This window comes from Nycticebus coucang, chromosome 14, assembly GCF_027406575.1.
Source record: "Nycticebus coucang isolate mNycCou1 chromosome 14, mNycCou1.pri, whole genome shotgun sequence".
NCBI classification, from domain to species: domain Eukaryota; kingdom Metazoa; phylum Chordata; class Mammalia; order Primates; family Lorisidae; genus Nycticebus; species Nycticebus coucang.
This window is the reverse complement of record NC_069793.1, coordinates 71,842,621-71,869,841: the sequence shown is the minus strand read 5'-3', so window position 1 is coordinate 71,869,841 and position 27,221 is coordinate 71,842,621. Positions and strand designations below refer to the sequence as shown.

The 27,221-nt window shown below is 40.5% G+C and overlaps 1 protein-coding gene across 3 annotated transcripts in view; it reads left to right on the top strand.

Moving 5' to 3' along the window:
* The window catches only part of NARS2 (asparaginyl-tRNA synthetase 2, mitochondrial), a 188,739-nt gene that overhangs the window by 123,115 nt on the left and 38,403 nt on the right, over positions 1–27,221 (top strand). For 2 of the 3 annotated variants that reach the window (XM_053560068.1, XM_053560070.1), the window contains 4 exons: positions 3,211–3,309; positions 3,420–3,457; positions 20,543–20,609; positions 23,525–23,662. In XM_053560068.1, the coding sequence (XP_053416043.1) occupies positions 3,211–3,309; positions 3,420–3,457; positions 20,543–20,609; positions 23,525–23,662 (342 nt within the window). The remainder of the gene's footprint in view (positions 1–3,210; positions 3,310–3,419; positions 3,458–20,542; positions 20,610–23,524; positions 23,663–27,221) is intronic. The other variant, XM_053560069.1, reaches the window with a different exon arrangement.

Sequence of the window (27,221 nt, the reverse complement as noted above, 5' to 3'; positions counted from 1 at the left end):
ATTTAGAATGCAAACGTCTTCTTGTTGTATTTTTCCCTTGACCAATATAAAGTGACCATCTTTGTCTGTTTTGACTTTAGTTGCTTTAAATCCACATGTATCTGAGAATAAGATTGCAACTCCTCTTGTCTTCTGAATGCCATTTGCCTGAAAAATTGTCTTCCAACCCTTGACTTGGAGCTTTAATTTGTCTTTTGAAGCCAGGTGTGTTTCTTGCAGACAGAAAATGGAAGGCTTGTGTTTTTTAATCCAGTCAGCCAATCTATGTCTCTTCAGTGGGGAATTCAAGCCATTAACATTTATTGAGATAATTGATAAGTGTGGTGGTGTTCTATTCATCTTATTTTGTGAGAGTCCATTGCTTAGTTTTATCTTTTGCATCAGTGTGGAGGTTAGGTTCTGTCCTTTAATTTCTGAGTTTTTACTTTGCTGCTGATCCATTGTGATGATAGCTATGTAGAACAGGTTGAAGTATTTCGTGTAGAGCTGGTCTTGTTGTGGCGAATTTCCTCAATGTTTGTATATCCATAAATGATTTGATTTGTCCATCAATTTTAAAGCTTAGCTTAGCAGGGTACAAAATTCTTGTCTGGAGATTGTTCTGTTTAAGTAGATTAAAGGTAGATGACCATTGTCTTCTTCCTTGGAAAGTTTCATTAGAGAAGTCTGCAGTCACTCTGATGGATTTTCCCCTGTAGGTCGACTGGTGCTTACTTCTGGCAGCTTGCAGAATCTTTTCTTTTGTCTTGACTTTGGACAGGTTCATCACAATGTGTCTTGAAGAAGCTTGGTTAGAGTTGAGGCGACCCGGGGTCTTATAGCCCTCTGAAAGCAGTGTATCAGAATCTTTGGTGATATTTGGGAAATTTTCTTTTATTCTCTAGTATGGCTTCCATTCCTGTGGGGCATTCTTCTTCCCCTTCTGGAATTCCTATAACTCGTATGTTGGAACGCTTCATAAAGTCCCGTAATTCTGACAGTGAACGTTCTGCTTTCTCTCTCTTCTTTTCTGCCTCTTTTACTATCTGAGTTATCTCAAGAACTTTGTCTTCTACCTCTGAAATTCTTTCTTCTGCATGGTCTAACCTGTTGCTGATACTTTCCATTGCATCTTTAAGTTCCCTAATTGCTTCAGTTCCTTCATCTCTGCTATATCCTTTCTATATTCTTCATATCATTCATCTCTTATTTGATTCTGTTTTTGGATTTCCTTTTGGTTATTTTCTACTTTATTAGCAGTTTCCTTCTTTGTTTCCATCATTTCCTTCATTGTTTTCATCATGTGTATTCTAAATTCCCTTTCTTTTGTTTGTAACATTTCTCTATTGGTGGAATCCTCTGCAGTAGTTACCTCATGGTCCCTTGGCGGGGTTGTTCTGGACTGGTTCTTCATATTGCCTGGAGTTTTCTGCTGATTCATCCTCATGGGTGATTTCTTGTATCTGTTTCCTTACCCTAATTTTCCTTTCACTTCCTCTTGCTCTTTAAGTTTTTGTGCCTGTGGACTAAGGTTTCAATGAGTCCTTTTGGTTATAGGACCAGAAGGATGAGAAGGTTGAAAAGCAAGAGGGGATGAAAGAAAGAAGGAAAGAACGAAAAGAAAATAGAGAAAGGAGAGGGAGTAGTTAAAAGGAATATTGATAAAAAGAAGAGAGGCCCAGAAAGAGGGAGACAGAGCAATATAGGTGTACAGTAGGGTACCTCACACAACCTTAAAAAACCCCAACCTCTGGGGGTGCCCGGTTGGGTGGTTCCGTTGAGGTCAGCAACTCTTTGCTAACCTGATCAGACACAGTACCCCACCTCCACCAAGTAGAGAGGAAAGACAAAAATGCTGTAAATCAAACCAAAACAAGCAAACAGAAAACTTTACAGGATAAAATTGGGTGAAAAACCAAATAATAGGGGTAAAAACACTAGCAAAAATGAAGTTCTAGATAATGAAAAAGGCAGCAGTGGGAAATTGTATTTACACTAGAAAACTGGAGAAAGAAAAGAAAAAATCTGTTCGGAAAAGGTTGTAATTAAAAAACAAAACAACAACATCAAAATAAAAAAACAAACAAACAAAACAAAAAAAAAAGCAACCCAAAACAAAGCAGTATATATCTCTTGTTGAATATTGTCTGGGCAACAGGTGGTCTTCTGGGGTATGAGATGTTAATTACAATGCTGATATGACTGGAGGCCTCGCTGATTTCTCAGACCCCACAGGGTAGACACCCTAAGTCTCTCTTCAGCCCTCTTAAAAGGCACTTTAAGCTTCTAAACTTGCTAAGCAGAAGTTTTCCCAGGAAAGTGTTTGTCACTGGAATCACTGGTGAAGTGGCCATCCACTTACCCAGTGTGTCAAAACCAGTCTCACTCTGCCCCTGAGGGTTAGGGCTGTAAGGCAGTTCAGACCCCGCCTTTTGGCTGCTCAGTCACTAGGTTACTAGGTCCCGCCCGATCCTTGCTCTGCAACCCCTAGGGTGGACCTTGTTGGGGCAGTTCTCTCACAGTGGCTCCCTGCGGCCCACAGCCAAACCCTATTAGCTCCGTCCGTCCAGCTCAGTAGCTCAGTCTGGGGTCCCAGACAACGCCCAAAGTTCTCTGCACTCCCGCTCAAGCTCTCCCCAAGGCAGTTCAACTGAGTGCCAAGTCCAAAAACACCAAAACAGTTCACAGGTAAGGCCTTTCCGGTTTGCAGTCTCGCTGCTACTGCACTTACAGCTGTGGGCGGGATTAGACCCATCGAACACACATGACTGCTTGCCAGTTTTCCACTGTTTTTGTCCTCCTCTTGGGGTCCAGAAGTCTTTCGCTGACTCCCTGTATCCTCAAAGGGATGATATAGGCAGATCCCACCAGCCAGAGATGCCTGGAGTCTTATCTCCCCAGACTCACGGTGCCCAGATACAAGGAAGCCGTTACTTGGCGGCCATCTTGCTCTCCTTCTCTTTTTTTTTTTTTTTTTTTTGAGACAGAGTCTCACTTCGTTGCCTTGCTCTCGGTAGAGTGTCTGACATCACAGCTCACAGCAACCTCAAACTTTTGGGGCAAGTGAGTCTCAGTTATAGCTGTTCATTTGACATATTTCTCTATCAGTGTTAGAAGTATTAATATAAAATTCACACATTCCCCGCTTTCCAGAAGAAATTGAGATGCGTAGACAGGTTTTTCATATGAAGTTGCTTACTTGTGAGGTGATTCTGTGTCATTTTTGTTTAGGTTATGGAGGAACTCTTCAAGGCTACAACAATGATGGTTCTTTCAAATTGTCCTGAAGATGTTGAACTCTGTCACAAATTCATAGCTCCTGGCCAGAAGGTAACTAGTTTTGTAGAGAAATCCCAATACATCTACTCTAAGTATGTTAATTACATGTAATAAATATAATTACATTTTAAAATTTTTCTCTTCTGTTTTTTCTTACCAAGGACAGATTAGAACATATGCTAAAAAACAACTTTTTAATGTAAGTAGATATTACCTTTTTTTGAACTTTACTTGACTGTATTTATCACACTGTATTATAATTTTTTTGTTTACATACCTGCTGATCACAGTGCCCAAACTCGAGGCAAAAACCATGTTCTAATTATTCTTATAGTTCTTGTGTCTGATTCATACTTGATAGTCAGTGTTTCATCAATAAGTAAGTTAATAAATAATGACAAGATAAATGAACACAGTCATTATTGCCTGTATTCCTACAATTCATACTTATATTAGCTTTTGTAATCAAAATTTGGCTTGATTAAAAAAGAAACTTAAAAAAAATACACACAGTATAGGTTATGGCAAGACAAGAATTGAAGAGCACAAAACTAATTAGGAGACTATTACATCACGTAGATGAGAGTTAATGATGACTTGGATCATGTATTAGGGTTCTTGGAAGACGGGGAGATTAATTTTAAGCAATTGTCTCACAGGATTACCAAGGCTTTTTGAGTTCCAAATCTGTTGCTGTAGGCCAGCAGGCTGGAAACTCAGGGGAAGAGTTTGCAGTTCATTCCAAAGACAGTCTCCTGGCTTCATTCCTTCTTTCTCAGGAGGTGGTTGGTTTTTGTTCTAGTAAAGCCTCCAAATGATTGGATGCACCCCACCCACATTATGGAGAGTAATATACTTTATTCAGAGTCCACTGATTTAATTGTTAATCTCATCCAAAAAACACCTTCAAGAAACATTCAGAATACGTTTGACCAAATATCTGGGCACCATGGCCCAGCCAAGTTGATACATAAAGTTAATCATACAGACGAGGATGGTTGTGAGCATTGTCCTGTTGTGGGTATGTCTTAGTGACATAGCAAATAGGATTTACTGAGGGTGAGAAAAGAGAGACAGAGGAGTCAAGAGTAACTTTAAGCTTTCTGTCTGATCGAGCTACAAAATTGTAGTTGCCATTAAATGAAATTGAGAAGGACCTAAGAGTAGTGAGGGGAGGTATCAAGAACCCAAACGTGTTGAGATGATTTTCAGACATCCAATTGCAGGTGTTGAGTAAGCAGTTGAAATATGGGTCTGGAGTTTACAAGAGCATTCCAGGCATGAACATATTGATAAATTAAAAATTAAGTAGATGAGGAAGTAATTTGGGCTTCCCAAGGAATCTGTGCTGGTAATTAAAAAATAGAGACAAGAATTTCATTATCCAACTCCTATATAATAAATGAAATATTTACTATAAGCTAGACAGTGATACATTTTACATATATTAGTAGTTCATTTTATCTTGGTGACAGCTCTGAGTAGTTATTATTCCCATTCTGTAGATGGAGAATCAGCACAATTTCAAAGAGAAAGTGGGGACTCAGGCTCATATTCATCTGATTTTAAAGCCCATGCTTTTAAACACTTTGTGTATTTGACAGGGCACCCAGAAATTTAATAGTAAAGTAGTTATGGGTCCCCCAGTATCCTCGTGACCTTTACGTATCACTTAACTCTTACACTTTGGAGTCCTTGTCTTAAAATATTATGATTGGGAAATGACCTCATGGTCTGTGCCATTTTGGTCATCATCATCATCATGATTCTTTGTACATAACACAAATCATAGTTATAGTTTAAATTTATGGGGAGATTGATGTCATCAAGATGGTGAATAGGGCTCGGCGCCCCACAGCTCAGCAGTTAGGGCACCAGCCACATGTAACGAGACTGGTGGGTTCGAACCGAGCCTGAGCCTGCTAACCAAACAACAACAACAAAATAGCCAGGCATTGTGGAAGGTGCCTGTAGTCCCAGCTACAAAGGAGACCGAGACAAGAGAATCGCTTGAGCCCAAGAATTTGAGGTTGCTGTGAGCTATGACGCCACAGCACTCTACCGAGGGCAACAAAGTGAAACTCTGTCTCAAAAACAAAGGTGAATAGGAGGTTCCAGGCTTTACTTCCCCATCCCAGTACAACTAGCACCTACCAATAGACTAGAACGCTTTGAAAACCTTAGAACTTGGGAACAAAACTGAAACACCCACATGGACCACAGAACAAAAACTGCATTAATAGGGTAAGAGGAATGGTTTCATTTTGATTACCTCTTGCCCTTCCCCAGGTTAACACAGTGCCACACAGAGAGGATTCCCCAAGCCAAAGATTTAGAAAGCCAGACACAGCTATCCCATTTGCCCAGCATTCTGGGATACTTCTCAGAAGACCCCTCTTATCTCTCTCTTGGACTTCTCGGGAGTAAGGTCAAGGCTAGACCTCCTGGGGTCAGTAAGGAACAAAGAAAGGGAGCAGGCCTCACAGCAGCTAGACCTTGGTGGTAGCTCTATGTTCCTGCCAGCAGTGGTCTGTGATCAGAGATGCCAGCCAATGGCATAGCCCACTCACAAAGCCCAGCTTGTTGCTGCAGAAGATCAGACAAAAATTCTGTCTGGCTTGAGTCCCTACTGGGCACCCATCTCACAGGCCTCAGAGCCCATCTGAAGTCTGCACCCAAGAAGTCAGATACCCGTCCCAAATGTTTTTACATTTGTGTAAGGTACAACAGGCCAAGAGGTATGAGAAAGAATGTTTAACATCATTAATCAGGGAAGTGCAAAGTAAAACTGAAATGAGATGTCACCTCATACCTGTTAGGATGATGTTCATCAAAAAGTCAAGATAACAAATGTTGACAAGGATGTGGAATTTTAGAACCCTCGTATATTGTTAGTGGGAATATAAATTAGTGTAGCCATTGTAGAGAACAGTACGGAGATATATGATCCAGGAGTTCCACCTCTGGGTATATAGCTAAAAGAATTTGAAAGAAAGATGGAGACTTTACCTCTTTCATGTTTACATGGATGGAGCTGGAACATATTCTTCTCAGTAAAGTATCTCAAGAATGGAAGAAAAAGTATCCAGTGTACTCAGCCCTACTATGAAACTAATTTATGGCTTTCATATGAAAGCTGTAACCCAGTTATAACCTAAGAATATGGGGAAGGGGGAGAGGGAGGGGGGAGGATGGGCGAAGGGAGGGTAATTGGTGGGATTACACTTGTGGTGTATCTTACAAGGGTCCATGTGAAACTTAGTAAATGTAGAATGTAAATGTCTTAACACAATAACTTAAGAAAATGCCAGGAAGGCTATGTTAACAAGTGTGATGAAAATGTGTCAAACGGTCTATAAAACCAGTGTATGGTGCCCCATGATCACATTCATGTACACAGCTATGATTTAATAAAAAAGATAATAAATACCCTATATTTAAGATTTTCAGGAAACATAAAAAAAAAAAAGAATTTGAAATTAGGCCAGGTACAGTGGCTCATGAGCCTGTAATCCTAGCACTCTGGGAGGCCGAGGCAGGTAGACTGCTTGAGCTCAGAAGTTAAAGACCAGCCCGAGCAAGAGCAAGACCTTATCTCTTCTAAAAATAGAAAAACTAGCAGGGCATAGTGGTACACACCTGTAGTGCCAGCTTCTGGGGAGGCTGAGGCAAGAGGATTGCTCAAGCCCAAGAGTTTGCTGTGAACTATGATGATGCACAGCACTCTACCCAGGCTGACAGAGTGAGACTCTGCCTAAAATAAATAAATAAATAAAGGAATTTAGGGCTGCACCTGTGGCTCAAAGGAGTAGGGTGCCGGCCCCATATGCTGGAGGTGGCAGGTTCAAACCCAGCCCTGGCCAAAAACTGCAAAAAATAAATAAATAAAGGAATTTGAAATCAATATGTCAAACAGGTATATATCTACACTTGTCAATGTTTACTGCAATATTATTCACAGTAACCAAGATAGGGAATCAGCCTAAGTATTATTTGCAACAATATGGATAAACTTGGAAGACATTATGCTAAGTGAAGTAAGTCACACACAGAAAGACAAATATCTCATGATTTCATTTATACATGTATAATCTAAAAATGTCATATTTATAAAAGCAGAGAGTAGATAGTGGTTACCAGGGATTGGGGAAGGGAAAAAGGTTGAGAAGAACTTGACCAGTGGGTACAAAGTATCAGTAGGACAGCAGTAATAAGTTTTAACAATGTGACTGTGGTTGATAATAATGCATATTTCAAAATAGTTAAAGAAGTAGATTTTAAGTATTCTCACTAAAAGAACCTTGGGAAGTATGTGAGATGATGAATATATTAATTACCATAATGTTAAATACCACAATGTATGCATATGTCAAAACACATTATCCCCCATAAATATGTACAGTTATTATTTATAAATTAAAATTGTTTTAATTTTAAATAAATTTATATGGGTGATTATGTGTTTAGTGTATTATCTCTGTGAGGTCAGAGGTTTTATTTAAATTGCTGTATTTCTTTCCACACATAATGCATACTTTTTTGCCTAAATTTTATATGAAAAAATAGGGATGTATATTATACATGGGTAATACTAATTCCATATCTGAATAAATGTTTTTAATTCTTTTATTTATGCTTATGCACTAAAAGTACAACTATAGAAAGCAATAACTATATCCATATACAAAATAATATGCTGGAATATAGTAATCGCAGGCTTTAAGGTAGCAGTTACTAAATATGCTAAAGAACTTGGCAACAGAGCTGCTGAGAGATACTTTGAACCTCCTCCCACAGAGAGTGTCCTCAGATTGTGGAGGTGACACGAAGACAAGCTGCTCTAGATGCTGAAACAGAGGAAGGCAGGGCCAGGCACAGTGGCTCACACCTGTAATCCCCGACTCTGGGAGGCAGAGGTGCATGTAATACTGGAGCTCAGGAGTTTGAGACCAGCCCAAGCAAGAGTGATACCCCATCTCTACTAAAAATAGAAAAACTAGGCAGGCATTGTGCGACAATGCCTGTATTGCCAGCTACTCGGGAGGCTAAGGAAAGAGGATCGCTTGAGCCCAAGAGTTTCAGGTTTCTGTGAGCTATGACACCACTGCACTCTAGACTAGAGCAACAAAGTGAGGCTCTGTCTCAAAAAAGAAAAAAGAAGTAAAAGAAGCCAATGTGAAGAAACCTCCAGAGTGGCTGGAGTTGGAGCAGGAAGTGAAAACCTGGATTGTAGAGCAGTGTCAAACTGGGATCTCTGTTTCAACCAGATGACACAGGAAGAGGGTAAAAGGATTGCACAAGAAAAAAACCTTAATGATCTCCCAGAGACACCTAAGTGGTGCTTTAACTTTATGCAGACAGAAGGTTTGAGCAGGAGGACATAAACAAACTTGCCCCCAAACTTCTAGCAGCCAATGAGAATCAAGTTTTGGAATTCCATTCTTATGTTATCAATCTTTGAAAGACAACGGAGCTGTCGTAAATCACCAATATGGATTAGGTCCCACTCGCATTTGCTGCGCCATCCAATAGAACTGTGGATGTCAAAGAAGCAAAGACCACACCTATTAAAACTAGTGGACATGGTATGTTTCACTGTTGTTCTGGCCTATTGTGCAGATGGGACAAAGCTACTACCTGTAATCATCTTTAAAAGAGAAATGTTTCCAAAAGAAAAGATTCCAAGTGGATTTATTATCCACATGTATGAGAAAGGATGGATGTATGGAAATATCTCAAGAATGGAAGAAAAAGTATCCAATATACTCAGCCCTACTATGAAACTAATTTATGGCTTTCATGTGAAAGCTATAACCCAGTTATAACCTAAGAATATGGGGAAAGGGAAGACGGAGAGGTGGGGGGGGAGGATGGACGGAGGGAGGGTAATTAGTGGGATTACACCTACGGTGCATCTTACAAGGGTCCATGTGAAGCTTAGTAAATGTAGAATATAAATGTCTTAACACAATAACTAAGAAAATGCCAGGAAGGCTATGTTAACCAGTGTGATGAAAGTATGTCAAATGTTCTATAAAACCAGTGTATGGTGCCCCACGATCGCATTAATCTACACAGCTATAATTTAATAATAAAATAAAAAAATTTTAAAAAAGGATGGCTTCATGAAAAAGATTTAACAAAGTCTCATCACAAAGGCCTAGAGTATTGCTTAACACAAACCAGCTTTGCTTGTTTTTGATCAAGCCCGTATTATATAAAGTGCAAAAGCAATCTCAGTGGACTTGAAAACCTAACCTGCTGTGATACTGTGGGCTAACAAGCTAACAGCAGCCTCTTGATGTGTTGGTAAACAAGCCTAAGGCCTTAATGAAGAAAGTAGATGTTGTGCAAGCAGTCAGCTGATAATGATTTAACACCTGCAGGCAGAATCAAGAAAACCTTCATCACCCACGTTTGTGATTGCATCCTGAGATCAGGTGTCAAGAAGGAAGTGGTTGTGAAATGTTTAAAAAATTGGCATCAGGCTTGGCGCCTGTAGCTCAAGCAGCTGAGGCGCTAGCCACATACACCAGAGCTGTCAGGTTCAAATCCAGCCCCGGCCTGCCAAACAACAATGACAACTACAACCAAAAAAATAGCCAGGCATTTGGCGGGCACCTGTAGTCCCAGCTACTTGGGAGGCGGAGGCAAGAGAATCGCTTAAGCCCAAAAGTTGGAGGTTGCTGTGTGCTGTGATGCCACGGCACTCTACCCAGGGCGACAACTTGAGGCTCTGTCTGAAAAAAAAAAAAAAATGGCATCAGGCTGGGCACAGTGGCTGATGCCTATAATCCTACCACTCTGGGAGGCCAGGGCAGTTTGAATGCTTGAACTTAGGAGTTTGAGACCAGCGTGAGCAAGAGTGAGGCCCAGTCTCTACTAAAAATAGTAAAACTAGCTGGGCATTGTGGTAGGCGCCTATCGTCCCACATACTTCAGAGGCTGAGGCAAGAGGATCACTTCAGCCCAGGAGTCTTTACATTGCTGTGAGCAACACTGATGCCATGTCAGTCTAGCCAAGGTGACAAGTAAGATTCTGTCTCCAAAAATAATGATAATAATAACTAAAATAAATAAATATTAAACCAAAAAGTATGGCATCAGCAATGCTATGGCTGGCATTAAGGATAATGAAATGTACGGGGATGAGGAAAGTAATGTAGAAATTGAAGATGATAGTTCTGATGTTGACAGTAATGAAGAGCTCTTAGCCTTGCATGATGTGTACATATCATAAATTTGTTGCCAGCACATAGAATTTCTTGTACCTTGTATCTGTTCTTATGTTTTGTAATAAAATTTATTATTCCATAATATGTTAAAAAATAAAAGCTAAAATTCCTTTATAATAAAAAAACTCAACATAAACAAATACAAAATCAAATTTTTTTTTTTTTTTTTTTGGTTTTTGGCCAGGGCTGGGTTTGAACCTGCTACCTCTGGCATATGGGACCGGCGCCCTACTCCTTGAGCCACAGGCGCTGCCCCAAAATCAAATTTAAAGGGTAAAACAGGCTTGGCACACAGAGCAGAGTGGTTATCATGCCAGCCACATACACCGAAGTTGCCAGCCACATACACCAGCCCAGGCCAGCTAAAACAACCATGACAACTGCAACAAAAATAGCCAACCACTGTGGGGTCACCTGTAGTCCCAGCTACTTGGGAGGCTGAGGCAAGAGAATCTCTTAAGCCCAAGAGCTTGAGGTTGCTGTGAGCTGTAACGCCACAACACTCTACCAAGGGCAACATAATGGGACTCTGTCTCAAACAACATAAAAAAAAGTAAAACAAAAGAATTTTTTTCCTGAAAGTTTGGGGAAAAAAACATGGGTGCATATTATACACAGGAGCTCATTATACATGGCAAAATACAGCACCACAGTGCCTAACACTGTGCCTTTGGCACCAAATTAAATTTTTATTGAGTGACCAACGGAAAGAATAAATGACTTTGAGTAACTATGGCAGTCGTGGCATTCTTCAGACTAGGTCCTAGATTTCTCATGACTCATAACGATGGCAGTCATGGCATTCTTCAGACTAGGTCCTAGATTTCTCATGACTCATAACTACGGCAGTCATGGCATTCTTCAGACTAGGTCCTAGATTTCTCATGACTCATAACTGCGGCAGTCCTGGCATTCTTCAGACTAGGTCCTAGATTTCTCCTGACTCATAACGATGGCAGTCATGGCATTCTTCAGACTAGGTCCTAGATTTCTCATGACTCATAACGATGGCAGTCATGGCATTCTTCAGACTAGGTTCTAGATTTCTCATGACTCATAACGATGGCAGTCCTGGCATTCTTCAGACTAGGTCCTAGATTTCTCATGACTCATAACGATGGCAGTCATGGCATTCTTCAGACTAGGTCCTAGATTTCTCATGACTCATAACGATGGCAGTCCTGGCATTCTTCAGACTAGGTCCTAGATTTCTCATGACTCATAACTATGGCAGTCATGGTATTCTTCAGACTAGGTCCTAGATTTCTCATGACTCATAACTATGGCAGTCATGGCATTCTTCAGACTAGGTCCTAGATTTCTTATGACTCATATCACTATTTACTTTAGTCACTGAGTGTGGTATACTATAATTCAGAGGACCTGGATTCTAATGCTGGCTCTGTCATTTTCTAGCTATTAATGAATGGATTCGTATTTTTCTTTCTTTCTTTGTTTTTTTTTTTTTCTTGAGAAAAGGTCTCACTCTATTGCCAAGGCTAAGGTGCAGGAGCACAGTGGGATCATCATAGCTCAATGCAGCCTCAAGCATCTCACTGTCTCAGCTGCCTGAGGAGCTGAGACTATCATTGCTTGCTGCCACCTCTGGCCAATTTCCTCTATTTGGTTTTTTTGTTTGTTTGTTTGTTTTTAGAGTTAAAGTCTTGCTCTGTTGCTTAGGCTGGTCTCAAACTCCTAGCCTCAAGTGATTCTCCCACCTTGGCCTCCCAAAGTGGGAAGCATGAAGTACTATGCCTGGCCAAATTAACACTTTCAACAAATATTTACTGGCTTCCTATTGTGTATTAGTCACTGTGATAGGTGTTGAGAATTCACTCGTGAAAACAGATATTAATTCATCCCGTTGTGGAATTTAAAATCTGGAGAAAAAGATAAGCAGCTAAATATGTACATGAATAATTGTAACTATGAACTTAATAATAAATCCTTTAATTTTCTGAACTCTTGTTTCCTCATCTATTAAAAATACCTTGCCTATTGGGCAGCACCTGTGGCTCAGTGGGTAGGGCGCTGGCCCCATATACCGAGGGTGGCAGGTTCAAACCTGGTCCTGGCCAAACTGCAACAAAAAATAACCAGGTGTTGTGGAGGGCGCCTGTAGTCCCAGCTACTCGGGAGTAGCCAGAATCACCTAAGGCCAGGAGTTGGAGGTTGCTGTGAGCTGTGTGATGCCACAGTGCTCTACCGAGGACGATAAAGTAAGACTCTGTCTTTACCAAAAAAAACCAAAAACCTTGCCTGTCTTACATCATTAAAAGGATCAAATGACCACACTGTTTGGAGCAATGTGTTAGAGCAGATAATTTGAAAACATTCCTGCTGCAAACATCTAAAAATGATAAAATTAAGATTTTATAAAATCCTTTAATGCATTCTTGAGTTCACTAGAGAGTAAGAGAGGTTCCAGGGGCTAGAATTGAAGAAGGAACCAAATACCAGAGTGATGTGCATAATTGACAAGATGCTGAGAATTATCACTGGGAGGATGGGGAGAGAAAGCGTGTTTTTCCAGTGTTTGAAACCAGAGATTTTAAAAGCCTGGAGAGGGTGTAAGAGTAGACTTAAGCATAATGGATTAGAATTGAAGTATCCCCAGAAATACACATGTACATATGCACAAAGACAGAACTGTCCATATGCATCCTTAATGAGAGGGCTATCTAGAAAACAAGCAAACGAGCCAGCCAGCATAGGGAGTTTACAAAAAATTGTATCTACTTTAGCCTGAACTTCAGGATAGAGGCAAAGAAAATAGTCTTCACTGAGAATTTGCAGCCAGTCTACACTTAAGTGAACCTACAGTTTGAATTTATGGTTCCTGTGTAGTCTAAGAATCCTCATGCCAGAACATTAAATTAAAAAGTTGTGTTGGATTGGAGATAACCCTGGAGTACCTGTAGAAGCAAATACAAAACCCTCAGCCCAGGTGACACAAGATTCTCAAAAACAAATGGATGAAAATAATCTCACAGGCGGTGCCTGTGGCTCAGTGAGTAGGGTGCCGGCCCCGTATACCGAGGGTGGTGGGTTCAAGCCCAGCCCCGGCCAAACTGCAACAAAAAAATAGCCGGGCATTGTGGCGGGTGCCTGTTGTCCCAGCTGCTCGGGAGGCTGAGGCAAGAGAATCGCGTAAGCCCAAGAGCTGGAGGTTGCTGTGAGCTGTGTGACGTCATGGCACTCTACCGAGGGCGGTACAGTGAGACTTTGTCTCTACAAAAAAAAAAATAATAATAATAATAATCTCACAGTCTAAACTCCAGAAACACCTGGAGAAACAACCTTCCATAGCCAAGAACAGCAAACATAACACATCAGATCCTCGGGAAGTTCAAATAACAAAAATGACAACAGAATGATAATATTTTCACATTGTTTTTTGTTTTTGAGACAGTCTCACTTTCTTGTCTCTGATAAACTGCCATGGCATCATAACTCATAGCAACCTCAAACACTTGGGCTCAAGCGATCCTCTTGCCTCAGCCTCCCAAGTAGTTAGAACTACAGGCACCTGCCACAACACCCAGCTATTTTTTTAAAGACAGGCTCTTCACTCTTGCTCAGGCTGGTCTCGAACTCGTGAGCTCAAGCAATCCACCTGTCTCGGCTTCCCAGACATGCTGGGATTATAGGCATGAGCCATGGCACCTGGCCCTCTTCACATTGTTAAAAGAAAATAACTTAACTTTGGACTAAAATACTAGGCGGCAATAGCGTGTAAAACCAGTGATAGGTTCATAATTGAAGTGTATTAATCCTTGTGTTGTTGGAAGGAAGGGAGAGACTGATTGACTTTAGTTTTTTTTTTGTTTGTTTGTTTGTTTGTTTTTGAGACAGAGCCTCAAGCTGTTACCCTGGGTAGAGTGCTGTGGCATCATAGCTCACAGCAACCTCCAACTCCTGGACTCAAGTGATTCTCCTGCCTCCACCTTCCAAGTAGCTGAGACCGAAGGTGCCCGCCACAATGCCCGGCTATTTTTTGGTTGCAGCCGTCATTGTTGTTTGGTGGGCCCAGGCTGGATTCGAAACCGCCAGCTCAGGTGTATGTGGCTGGCGCCTTAGCCGCTTGAGCCACAGGCGCCGAGCCTGATTTTAGATTTTTTAAGTCAGACATGCATGTTATAGCATCTGTAACACCCCATCTCTTAAAAAAGAAAATTGAGGCTTATGTGGTGGCTCACGCCTGTAATCCTAGTGCTCTGGGAGGCCAAGGAGAGTGGATTGCCAGAGCTCATGAGTTCAAGACCAGCCTGAGTAAAAATGTGAGACCCCTATCTCTACCAAAAATAGAAAAACTGAGGTAAGAGGATCACTTGGGCCCAAATAGGAGGTTGCTGTGAACTATGACGCCACAATACTTTACCCAGGGTGACAGTTTGAGACTCTATCTCAAAAAAAAGAAAAATTATTAAGAAGATGCAGGACATTGTGGCTCACACTTGCAATCCCAGCCACTGGGGAGGATTTCCTCAGTTTAGGACCTCAAGACCAGCCTGGGCGACATAGCAGGACTCCCTCTTATTTAAAAAATGAACGAGGCTTGGTGCCTATGGCTCAAGTGGGTAAGGCGCCAGCCACATACACCTGAGCTGGCGGTTTTGAATCCAGCCTGGGCCCACCAAACAACAATAACAGCTGCAACCAGGAAATAGCTGGGCGTTGTGGCGGATGCCTATAGTCCCAGCTACTTGGGAGGCAGAGGCAGGAGAATTGCTTGAGCCCAGGAGTTGGACGTTGCTGTGAGCTGTGATGCCACAGCACTCTTACCCAGGGCAACAGCTTGAGGCTCTGTCTCAAAATAAATAAATAAATGAATGAATGAATGAAAGAAAAAATTAGCCAGACAGGCACAGCTACTTAGGAAGCTGAGGCAGGAGGATCCTTTGAGCCCCAGAGTTGGAGGCTGCAGTGAGCTATGATTATGCCCCTGCATTCCAGTGAAACCTCATCTATAAAAAAATTAATTAAAAATTGTTTCAAATTTAAAAAATGAAATGCTGGGCGGCGCCTGTGGCTCAGTCGGTAAGGCGCCAGCCCCATATACCGAGGGTGGTGGGTTCAAACCCAGCCCTGGCCAAACTGCAACCAAAAAATAGCAGGCACCTGTAGTCCCAGCTACTCAGGAGGCTGAGCCAAGAGAATCGCTTAAGCCCAGGAGTTGGGGGTTGCTGTGAGCTGTGTGAGGCCACGGCACTCTACAGAAGGCCATAAAGTGAAACTCTGTCTCTACAAAAAAAAAAAAAAAGAAATGCTATGGGTGCCCTCTAAAAGCATAGTGAGGTGGTGATAATGTGGCAATGATTATTGAATTAATATCAGAAGTAAAAAATTGAAGAATAGTTTATGTAGTGGTACCCACTCTAGCACCATTCTGTGCTTCATGCCCTTTAAGGATAGACTGTGAAATGGCTGAAAATATAGATGTGGCTGAATCTACCTTTGATATAATCCTTTAAAATGTAAAGCTAAAGGAATAGACAGGCAGATAGCAAAACAAAGTTATCCTTTATACAGACTGAATTATTAATTATTGAATCTGTATAGAGATACCGCCACATGTGTTCTTTTGAATAAATATATTTCAGTTTATTCTTAAGTACTTGTTAAAAATGTTTTATGTGAAAATAAACTGTTTAAGAAATGTATGTAGTGGGCGGTGCCTGTGACTCATTGAGTAGGGCACCAGCCCCATATACCAAAGATGGCAGGTTCAAACCCAGTCACGGTCAAACTGCAACAAAAAAATACCCGGGCATTGTGGCGGGTTCCTGTAGTCCCAGCTACTCGGGAGGCTGAGGCAAGAGAATCTCCTAACCCCAAGAGCTGGAGGTTGTTGTGAGCTGTGACGCTACGACACTCTACCAAGGATGACAAAGTGAGACTCTGTCTCTAAAAAAAAAGAAAGAAATTTATGTAGTAATTGAATTTAGCCTTTGTCAAATAGAAAGAGTTCAGTTACTTTATATTTCCTTTTATAGTATTAGGTTTTGAAACTACAGAGTGCTTACCTTTTTATTTGCTCTTCATGTATCTGTCTGTGTGAATTTGAAAGAAAGAATAACAATGGTGATCTCTTTAGCTTAGCAGTTTGCTCCAAGAGCTTCAAAATAATGAATTTTCTTTATTCAACGATGAAAAATTTTAAATGTGAAGGTAGTTTGATTCTGTATCATGCCATTGTCTTTTTCTCCTTTTCTCAAAGCACTTTGGATACAGTTTCTGGAAAGGAGAAGAAATAATACTCTCATACCTTTTAAGGAATATACTTAGTAGAGAGAGTTGAACACCATTAACAATATCCAGTGTCAGAACTATAATTTGAACATGAAAGTTTTGTCCAAAATTAAGGTGTGAGGGGAGTCGGGTGGGAGATTTGGAATAACAAGAGCTGTTTATGCAGGAGAGTCGTTTTTTCTTAATAATAACATAGTAACGTAACAATGGTACAAAATTCTCCTGCTTCCAATTTTGACTGCTCTTATATTTCTTTTTTTTTTTTTTTTTTTTTTTTTTTTTAGAGACAGAGTCTCACTTTATGGCCCTTGGTAGAGTGCCATGGCCTCACACAGCTCACAGCAACCTCCAACTCCTGGGCTTAAGCGATTCTCTTGCTCAGCCTCCCGAGTAGCTGGGACTACAGGCGCCCGCCACAACGCCCAGCTATTTTTTGGTTGCAGTTTGGCCAGGGCCGGGTTTAGAACCCGCCACCCTCCGTATATGGGGCCGGCGCCTTACCGACTGAGCCACAGGCGCCGCCCTGCTCTTATATTTCTTAGTGTAATTGGGAGATTATACCAAGTAATTGATGTAATAGAACAATAGAATGTCTACACAGAAAATTACTATTCAACAAGACCAATCACCTTATTTCTACAAGTACAAAGGCTTAATTTTTAAACATTTGTATAAGATATTACAAAAATTAATAACCCACTTTTGCTAGGTTGAAGTGACTTACATAGCTAGAAAGTCGTAGTCAGAGGAAGAACCCATAGCCTATTATTTTTTATTTTGATTAACCATGTGAAACTTCAGGCATTTTAGATATTATCTTGGCGGGTAAAAGCTTACTGCGTAGTAAGCAGATCAGGGTTTACTGCTGACTTAACATGAGTGATCTTTGACTAAGCTTCCATTTCCCAGCTGTAGTGTGCTAATTTAAAAATTATCATTACTCCTACTACCAACACCACCATCATTACTTTTATTTAATACTAGATTTTAATTTGAGTGGAATTTTCATCTTTGAAAAAGCCTATCATTCAAAACAAATTTGGGGACTTGCCCTGTAAGATACAATACAACTTGTTTCCAGTTATAGGAAAGTTTTTTTTTTAATGAGACGGAGTATTACTCTGTCAGCATTGGTAGAGTGCCGTGGCATCATAGCTCAAACTCACAGCAACCTCAAACTCTTGGGCTTAGGCTCAGGGCCTGAAGCTCAAGCAGCTAAGGCGCCAGCCACATAACCAGAGCTGGTGGGTTCAAATCTAGCCCGGGCCTGCCAAACAATGACAACTGCAACCAAAACATAGCCGGGCATTGTGCCGGGTGCCTGTAGTCCGAGCTACTTGGGTGGCCGAGGCAAGAGAATTACTTAAGCCCAGGATTTGGAGGTTGCTGTGAACTGTGATGGCATGGCACTCTACCCAGGGTGACAGCTTGAAGCTCTGTCTCAAAAAACAAACAAACAAAAAAAAAAAAAAAATTTGGGCTTAAGCCTCCAGATTAGCTGGGACTACAGGTACCCACCATGACACTTGGCTAGTTTCTCTAATTTTAGTAGAGGTAAGGTCTCAACTCTTCCTCGGGCTGGTCTCGAACTTCTTAGTTCAAGCAGTAGACCTGCTTTGAACTCCCAGAGTGCTAGGATTACAGGTATGAGCCACCATACCTGGCCACTACCTTTTTTTAATCATCCAAAATACCATCACAGTACTTTCCCTGCAGTTTACAAGGAAACTGACATTTTCGTATGTTACTGGTAGGCATAAATTGGTATAACCCTATCTAAAAAGGAGCAATACCTTTGGCAAAATCTTGCAGAAAATATAAAGGTTGCAAATTATTGATCCCAACAATTTTACTTTTCATGTGTAAAATTAGTGTATAAGAATTATTTGTAGTAGCATTAATTAGGTATATTTAGTCGTGATTTGTAGTAGCAAAAGATTAGAAATATGAAATATCATTAAATCATTTGGCTAAATTAATTACTGTACATCCACAAAATGGAATATTATGTAATACAAAAAATGGACAAATTTTTCATATACTACATATTCATAGAAAAATCTGAAAGGTATATTACCAAGTAAAATAAGGCAGAAAAGAATGTACATAGTATATATGTTATGGCTGACACTTATAAAAAAGCAGGGAAGCTGTATATTAATATTTGCTTACATATATATCGATACATATGAATATACATATATGCAGATGTACATGTCTATACACATATATATGACTGTATATATTCATTCCTCTGGAAGGATATTCAAGAAAGCAGTAATTATGTAAAGGAGAGGAACTGGGTGGCGTAGCACCAGGATGAAAGGGGGATGTATATTCTTTGATTCATCCTGATTTTTTTAAACTATGTTATATATTACCTCTTCACATAGTTAAATTAAAACAAATCCTTAGTTTGGCTTACTTTGGATGTAAGGGTGTCTTACTGAGAGAAGCAGTAATACTTTTCTTAAAGAGTCTTTCTTTAAATGTTTTTATTTTTTTGAGACAAAGTCTCATCTGTTATCCAGGGCAGAGAGCCGTGACATCATCATAGCTTATAGCAACCTCAATCTCATTGGCTCAGCTGATCTTGCCTCAGCCTCCCCAGTAGCCGGGACTATAGGCATCCACCACAACACCCGGCTAGTTTTTCTGTTTTCAGTAGAGATAGGGTCTCACTCTTACTCAGGCTGGTCTCCAACTCCTGAGCTCAAGGGATCCACCCTCCTTGGTCTCCCAGAGTGCTAACATTACAGGTTTGAGCCAACACTCCTGGCCTTCTAATTCTTAGAATATACTAAACCTCTACTGTGGCCTGAAAAAATCTATATGATCCAAATTCTGACTGCCTTTCCTGTGTAATTTCCTGGTATTCTTCCTCTTGTTCAGTACGCTTCAGTCACAATGACCTTTAGGTTCCTTGGACAAACCAAACTGTTCTTCACTTTGGGGTCCTTGTATTTGCTGCTCATTTCACTTAGAATACTCCTTCCATTATATCTGTATGGCTCATCTCCTGACTGGATGCAGGTTTCTGTGGAGATGTCACCAATTCAGCAAGGCCTTTCTTTATCTAAAACGGTACCCTCAACACCTTCTGCTTCAGACTGCTTTCTTTTTCTTCGTAGCACTGATAGCCACCTATTTATCTGTCTCTCCCCTCCCTCTGCCATCTCTCTCTTTCCCTCCTCCTTTTTCTCTCTCTCTCTCACACATACACACAGACACACACACACAGGAGTATTGGCTCCATGAAAAAGGGCTTTATGGTGCATCTTACAAGGGTATGTGAAACTCGGTAAACGGTCTGTGAAGCTAGTGAATGATGCCCCATGATTATATCAATGTACACAGCTATGATTTAATAAAAAAGAAAAAAAAAAAGAAAAAGGGCTTTATTTTTGTTTACTGTATCTGCAGTGCCTAAAATGGTGCCTAGCACCTAGTAAGTGCCAAATAAATGTTTGTTGGATAAGTTAAATGATGACTGTGAGGAAAGTCTTTTGTTCTTTCAACCTTAATTCTTACCAAGGGCACAGCATGAATTCAGAGAAAAACTCGACTTGTTTAAGTGACTGTTTCCTTTTGTGTACATTGCACTTTGATCAGGAGGGGGGTTATTGAGTAGCCACTTCTCTTCATAGGGTTAGATCAGCCTCAATTTCTGACTATTCATTACTCCTTTATGACTTTGCAGATGATATGGGCATAGGCTTTTTCTAGTTTAAGATGGACTAGTTTAACAGCAGCTTGTGATATTGACCTTTCTCTGTGTTTACCCTCTTTCCCTCCAGCATTTCGTATACCGAAGCAGTGGAGATCTTAAAACAAGCTTCCCAGAACTTCACCTTCACCCCAGAGGTAGTATTTTGTGTGTACGTATATATGCGTGTGAGAGACAGAAAATTTTTCTCATTTGTCCTTGTCCTTAACTTTTATTTTATTAAGAATCCTTCAAAATAATCTTATTTCTCTTATTAGCATATGGTATTTGTTCATGTGTAGACAGCCTTTGTTTGATGTTTGCATGACCGTACTTAAATACTTAAAATGAAAATTAATTTTGACATAGAATTGAATCATTTAGAATAGCAGTGATTAAAGGATTATACTCTCCCAGGTTCAGGAAGATGAAAATTCTAAAAAAGAGTAAACCTGACACTCTGGGAGGCCAAGGCACATGCATTGGTTGAGCTCAGGAGTTTGAGACCAGCCTGAGCCAGAGGGAGACCCCATCTCTAAAAATAGCCAGGCGTTGTGGCAGGCACCTGTAGTCCCGGCTAGTTGGGAGGCTGAGGCAAGAAGATCACTTAGGCCCAAGAGTTTGAGCCAGTGGTGAGCTATAACACCATAGCTGTGTCTCAACAAAAAAAAAAAAAAAGAAGAAGAAGAAGAAAGAAAGAAAATTCCATAAAAGAGTGGTAATCGGCTCAATGTCTATGGCTCAAGTGGCTAAGGCACCAGCCACATACACCTGAGCTGGCGGGTTCAATTCCTGGGCCTGCCAAACAACAATGACGGCTGCAACCAAAAAAATATAACCAGTGATTGTGGCAGGTGCCTGTAGTCCCAGCTACTTGGGAGGCTGAGACAGGAGAATGGCTTGAGCCTAGGATTTGGAGGTTGCTAATGAGCTGTGATGCCACAGCACTCTACCCAGGGCAACAGCTTGAGGCTCCGTCTCAAAAAAAAAAAAAATAAAAAGAGTGGTAATCATAGAATATTACTGTAGAGATCACTTAGTCCGGTGTTCCCCAAAGTATATTCAGAGTAATGTTTAAAAGTGGTAATAAAAAAAAGTGCTAAACAGGCTCGGCTCCCATAGCTCAGCAGTTAGGGCGCTGGCCACATGCACTGGAGCTGGTAGGTTCAAACCCGGCTGGGGCCTGCTAAACAATAATGACAACAACAATATAGCTGGGCATTGTGGTGGGCACCTGTAGTCCCAGCTACTTGGGAGGCTGAGGCAAGAGAATTGCTTAAACCCAAGAGTTTGAGGTTGCTGTGAGCTGTGACACCACGGCACTCTACCCAGGGTGACATAGTGAGACTCTGTCTCAAAAAAAAAAAAAGTGCTAACCAAAAAGGGTTATGTGCTCAAATAAGTTTAGGTATCATATTAAAACTCTTCTTTTTTAGTTGAACTGTTTATAGAAACCTTTAGTTTATGAACCATGTTGGAAAGCACTGCTTTTTTTTATTTTTTAAGAACTCTTTCTTTCTTTTCTTTATTTCTTTTTTTGTAAAGAGAAGTGTGTTACTTTGTTGCCCAAGCTGGACTTGAATTCTTGGACTAAAGCAACCCTTCACATCAGCCTCCCAAGTAGCTGAGACTGCAGGTGCCTGCCACTGTGCCTTACCAAGAATTCTTTTTTAAAAAAATTTTAAAATATTTAATTGACAAAGATTGCATATATCAACACATACAGCATGATGATTTCAATACATATATGTTGTATAATGATTATTTTATTATCACAATCAAATTAACACATCTGTAAACACCCAACACCATATTTAAGACCCCTAGAATTTGTTCATCTTATAACTGAAAGTTTATGCCCTTTTGTCAATATCTCTTCATTTCCCCCAAGCCCTAGCAACCACTGTACTACTCTATATTTCTGTGAAGGAAGTCCTTTATTTTATTGTCAAGGATCTAATCCAGTGAGTCCACATGATTTATCAGTGGGTGTGTGTATAGTCTCAGAGGCAAGGCCCCTCATCCCTATTCCAGTCTTTTCTTCTATAATTAAAATATTGCAGAGGTGCAGAGACCAGTGAAAGAACTATGAACAATTTCAAATGGAGAGAAAGAGAATATTATGCCTCTGCATGGCCTTTGCCTCTCTCTCACCTCTTCTCATTCATGAGAGGGACCCACTTCCAACTCTTTGGAAGTGCTCTAAGGTTTCTCTTTGTTCTTAAATAAAATGTCTCTTTGTTATACTAAAAACAAAAAGGATATTGCCAGACAAATGGGAATAATATGGTAATGTTAAGAATGTAATACCTTTGTCTTCAAATAGTTCCTTATACCAATTCAATCCCCAGTTAAAGATCCTCTTATAAGGTATTATAGTAACCTGTGCTTGTTTTTAATCAATGAACTCTTTTTGTGATTTTTAGTTTAATGTTTGTCTTCTACCCTGGAAGCGTCATGAAGTCAGGGATTATAACTATTTCTCTTACCCTTATATCCAGTAATTTAATAGTGTTTGCCGAATAATAGATTGAACAGTATTATTAAATATTCATCAAAGAGCATCTGATATAAAAGTTGAACCTTTTATTAAAAAAAAAAAAAAATCCACGAAGACAAGCCATCTGGCCAAAGCTAGGCTCAGTATTAGGAATATTATCTTCTGTCACTTAATTTCCTGAAACTTCGGGACTAACTGTGGAAAAAACTCCACGCAATCTTAGTTATAACTCTTATTCTAAAATCAGTTTTTATCCCTTTGGGAAGTGTAGTTTGTTTTCCCGCAGGTGCTGTTCATCTGCTGAATGCAGCTTCCTGAGACAGGGTACATAAAGCACAGTGTTTATCTACTGGCTTCAGCTGTCATCTTTCCAGGCCTTTTGCTGTTCTTGTTAACAAATGTCACTCTCTAGTTTAGTCAGCTGTGTCACCTCAGGAGACGTCTCCACACATTACTGAGTCGCAAAGAAAGGAAGCCCTTGGAACAGACACAGATTATTTTGGGGTTCTTAATTGTATGCGTCAGCTCTGTCTTCTCTTTTGGTCTTTTCTTTGTTTTTCTCTCTCATTACAGTGGGGTGTTGATCTACAAACTGAACACGAAAAGTACCTAGTGAAGCACTGCGGCAACATTCCAGTCTTCGTCATTAATTACCCGTCAGCACTCAAGCCTTTCTACGTGCGGGATAATGAAGACAGCCCTCAGCACACAGTAAGAGGAGATACTAAATAACGGGGTTAGTTATCTCAGAGTCTGGATTTTTTCCCTTGGTTTAATTTCACTTAGCCTTTGGCATATTGTCTTAAATTATATTCGTCACTCTTTTTAATATCTTAAATGATAAAGTTTATCAAACACACCTCTTAAAAAGCATTCCCAAGGAAAATCCCAGTGTTCTGTAAACATACTTTCTCATTTCTTTTTTTTTTTAGACAGAGTCTCACTTTGTCACCCTTGGCAGAGTGCCATTGTGTCATGGCTCACAGCAGCCTCAAACTCTTGGGCTCAAGTGATCCCCTTGCCTCAGTTTTTTCATTTTTGGTAGAAATGGGGTCTTGCACTTGCTCAGGCTGGTCTTGAACTTGTGAACTCAGGCAATCCTCCTGCCTCCGTCTCCCAGAGTGCTAGGATTACGGGCGTGAGCCACCGCACCCAGCCCTACTTTCTTATTTCTGTCATGAGTTGTTCCTAACGTAACATATGTAAGTATTTTGTTTTGTTTTGTTTTGTTTTGAAATAACTGAGAGGATGAGGCCTAGAGCACTACATAGCAATATCAGCTCTACTGTCAATTTAAATACTGGTCAGGAGGCTCCTGGGAGGAAAAGCTTACTGGGAAGAAAGTATAGCGGTGGTGTGAACAGGCAAGGAAAAGCCAGCTTGGCAGACCAGGAGGCTCAGAGTACTTTGGTTTAGGCTATCAGAAAGAAAGAGTGCAGGACGGGCTCTGAGTGATGTGGAGGTCTAGAGAAGCTCTCCATCGCAGCCCTCACCTGTCTCTTCTGTCTTGTCTCTGTCATTCTGATCTCTGCAGCCAGTCTTGTCTTCTGTTCTTTTTTCACCCTTAACTTTAGTTGCTTATTTAATGCTCCTGGTTTACTTTTCCCCTTTTTTCTCTTATTTTTTTTTTCTCTTTGCTTTATAAAATTAGCCATAATAAAAAGTAAGAATACATTTTGACTTTTTAAATAGTTATGGAATGATAATATATTTAATGTCATTAGTTGTAAAAATCTATAGTATGTTTATTTCAAAATAGGTCCAAAAACTAAACTGTGCTATCTGATGCTTTGTATCTATTTTGTTGTAGTCCTTGTATAAGTTTTGCTTTTTATTCTAAACTCTTACCTTCAGAATGGTGTTTAAATTGTTTGTGACCAACACAGTATCTCCTGCACATTTCACGTTCCCTCTGTTTCCCATACTACTGAAGCAGGTCTTCTTAGGCTTAATCATATTTAAACCCAACAGCTGTTAAAAGTCTTCATTTTAGGCCAGGTGCGGTGGCTCATGCCTACAATCCTAATATTCTGGGAGGCCGAGGTGGGTGGTTTGCTAGAGCTCAGGACTTCGAGACCAGCAAGAGCAAGACCCCATCTCTACTAAAAATAGAAAATATGCCTGGATCATGGGGTGGGGATGGGGGTGTAGTCCACTTGGGAAGCTGAGGCATGAGAATCACTTGAGCCCAGGAGCATGAAGTTACTATGAGCTACGATGATGCCAAAACACTTTACCCAAGGTGACTGATGGGTGGTGCCTGTGGCTCAGTGAGTGGGGCGCCGGCCCCATATGCCAAGGGTGGCAGGTTCGAACCCAGCCCCGGCCAAACTGCAACAAAAAAAAAATAGCTGGCTGTTGTGGCGGGCGCCTGTAGTCCCAGCTGCTTGGGAGGCTGAGGCAGGAGAATCGCATAAGCCCAGGAGTTAGAGGTTGCTGTGAGCCATGTGACGTCATGGCACTCTCCCCGAGGATGGTACAGTGAGACTGTACAAAAAACAAAAAAAAAGAGAGACTCTGTCTCAAAAAAAAAAAAAAAGTCTTCATTTTACTCTTCGTTTGTTTGTTTGTTTTACTTGAACTTGTAACGCTATTATGGACCCACCACGCTCAGGCTGCACAACTCTGCTTTCTGATACTATTCAGCACTATTGGTGACTTTGTTATTCTTAAAACCCTCTCCTCCCTTTGCTTCTGTGACATCACATTCTCCTGGGGTTTTTTTTTTTTTTTTCTTTCTCCATGGTTATTCTTTCTTAGTCTTCTATACAGGTTAATGAACTTTTATCCATTATTGGATATTGGGATTCCTCAAGACTCAATCCTAGGTCTTCTTTTCTTTCCCAGGTGATGTCAACTATAGCCACACCTTGCTATTTATTCTCAGACAACTCAAATACACACACAGACACACACACACACACAGCTGGCTTAACCTGCCTCCTGAGAAGAAATTTATATCTCTATGCCAGACTTCTCCTCTAAGCTCTGGACTAAGATGCAGTCATTCCTGTGTATCCTCAAAGAATTTGTTCTAAGACCGACTACCTCAGATACCAAAATCTGTAGATGCTCACGTCCCTTGTATAAAATGGCAATATTTGCATGTATACATACATATAACCTATACCCATTCACTCATATGCTTTAAATCATCTCAGGATTACTTACAATACCTAATACAATGCAAATGTTAAGTAAATAATTGTTATACTCAATTATTTAGGGGGTAATGACAAGAAAAATGTCTATACATGATTGGAAAGACACAGCTATTCCTTTTTTCCCCCCAATATTTCTGCACAAATGCAGAGTCCAACAGATGTGGAGGGCCATCTGTATCTGAACTTACTCTTGGACTGCCATTTACATATCTCAAAGGCATCTCAAATACAACGCATCCAAAACTGAACTTATAATTTTTCCTCTTCTCACCTCTTCCTGCCAAAGTGGATCATCTTTAAATACTCCCTGTTCATCTAATTGTGCAAGGCAGATGGATACATGAGTAATCTTTAAATAATTTTCCTCTTTTACTAACTGCATGCAAGCTATTACTAAGTTCTGTTAGTTTTACACCCCTAAATATCTCTCAAGTCCATTCAGTTCTCTTCATTTCCACCTTTTAGTTTGTTGTTGTTGTTAAGACAGAGTCTCACTGTTGCTCAGGTTAGAGGGGCCATGGTGTCAGCCTAGCTCACAGCAACCTCAAACTCCTGAGTTCAGCCTCCCAAGTAACTGGGACTTCAGGTGCTGCCACAACACTCAGTGAATTCTTCAGTTTTTCTTTTTTTTTAATTTTTCAATTTTTAGTAGAAACAGGATCTCACTCTTGCTCAGGCTGGTCTCTAACTCCTGAGCTCAAGTGATCCTCCTACCTTGGCCTCCCAGAGTGCTAGGATTACAGACATAAGCCACCATGCCCAGCCTACTTTTAAAATTTTTTGTAAAGACAAATCTTGCTATTTTGCCTAGTCTGGTCTTCAACTTCTGACCTCAAGCAATCCTCCTGCCTTAGCCTGACAAAGTGCTAGGATTACAGATATGAGCCACCGTACTCAGCCAACTAACCCTTAATTCATCCTAATCCTTAACACAGTTGTAATTTTACCTTTATGTATAATACTGTTTAATTAATGACTCCTTCCTCTGTGTCAGAGTACTTGAGGACCTCTTTTTCCCTCACTAGTGTATTCCCAGTGCCTAGCCTAATGCCTGGGAAATAGGCACCTAATATTTATTTGGTGGATGGATAAATGAATCAAATCCA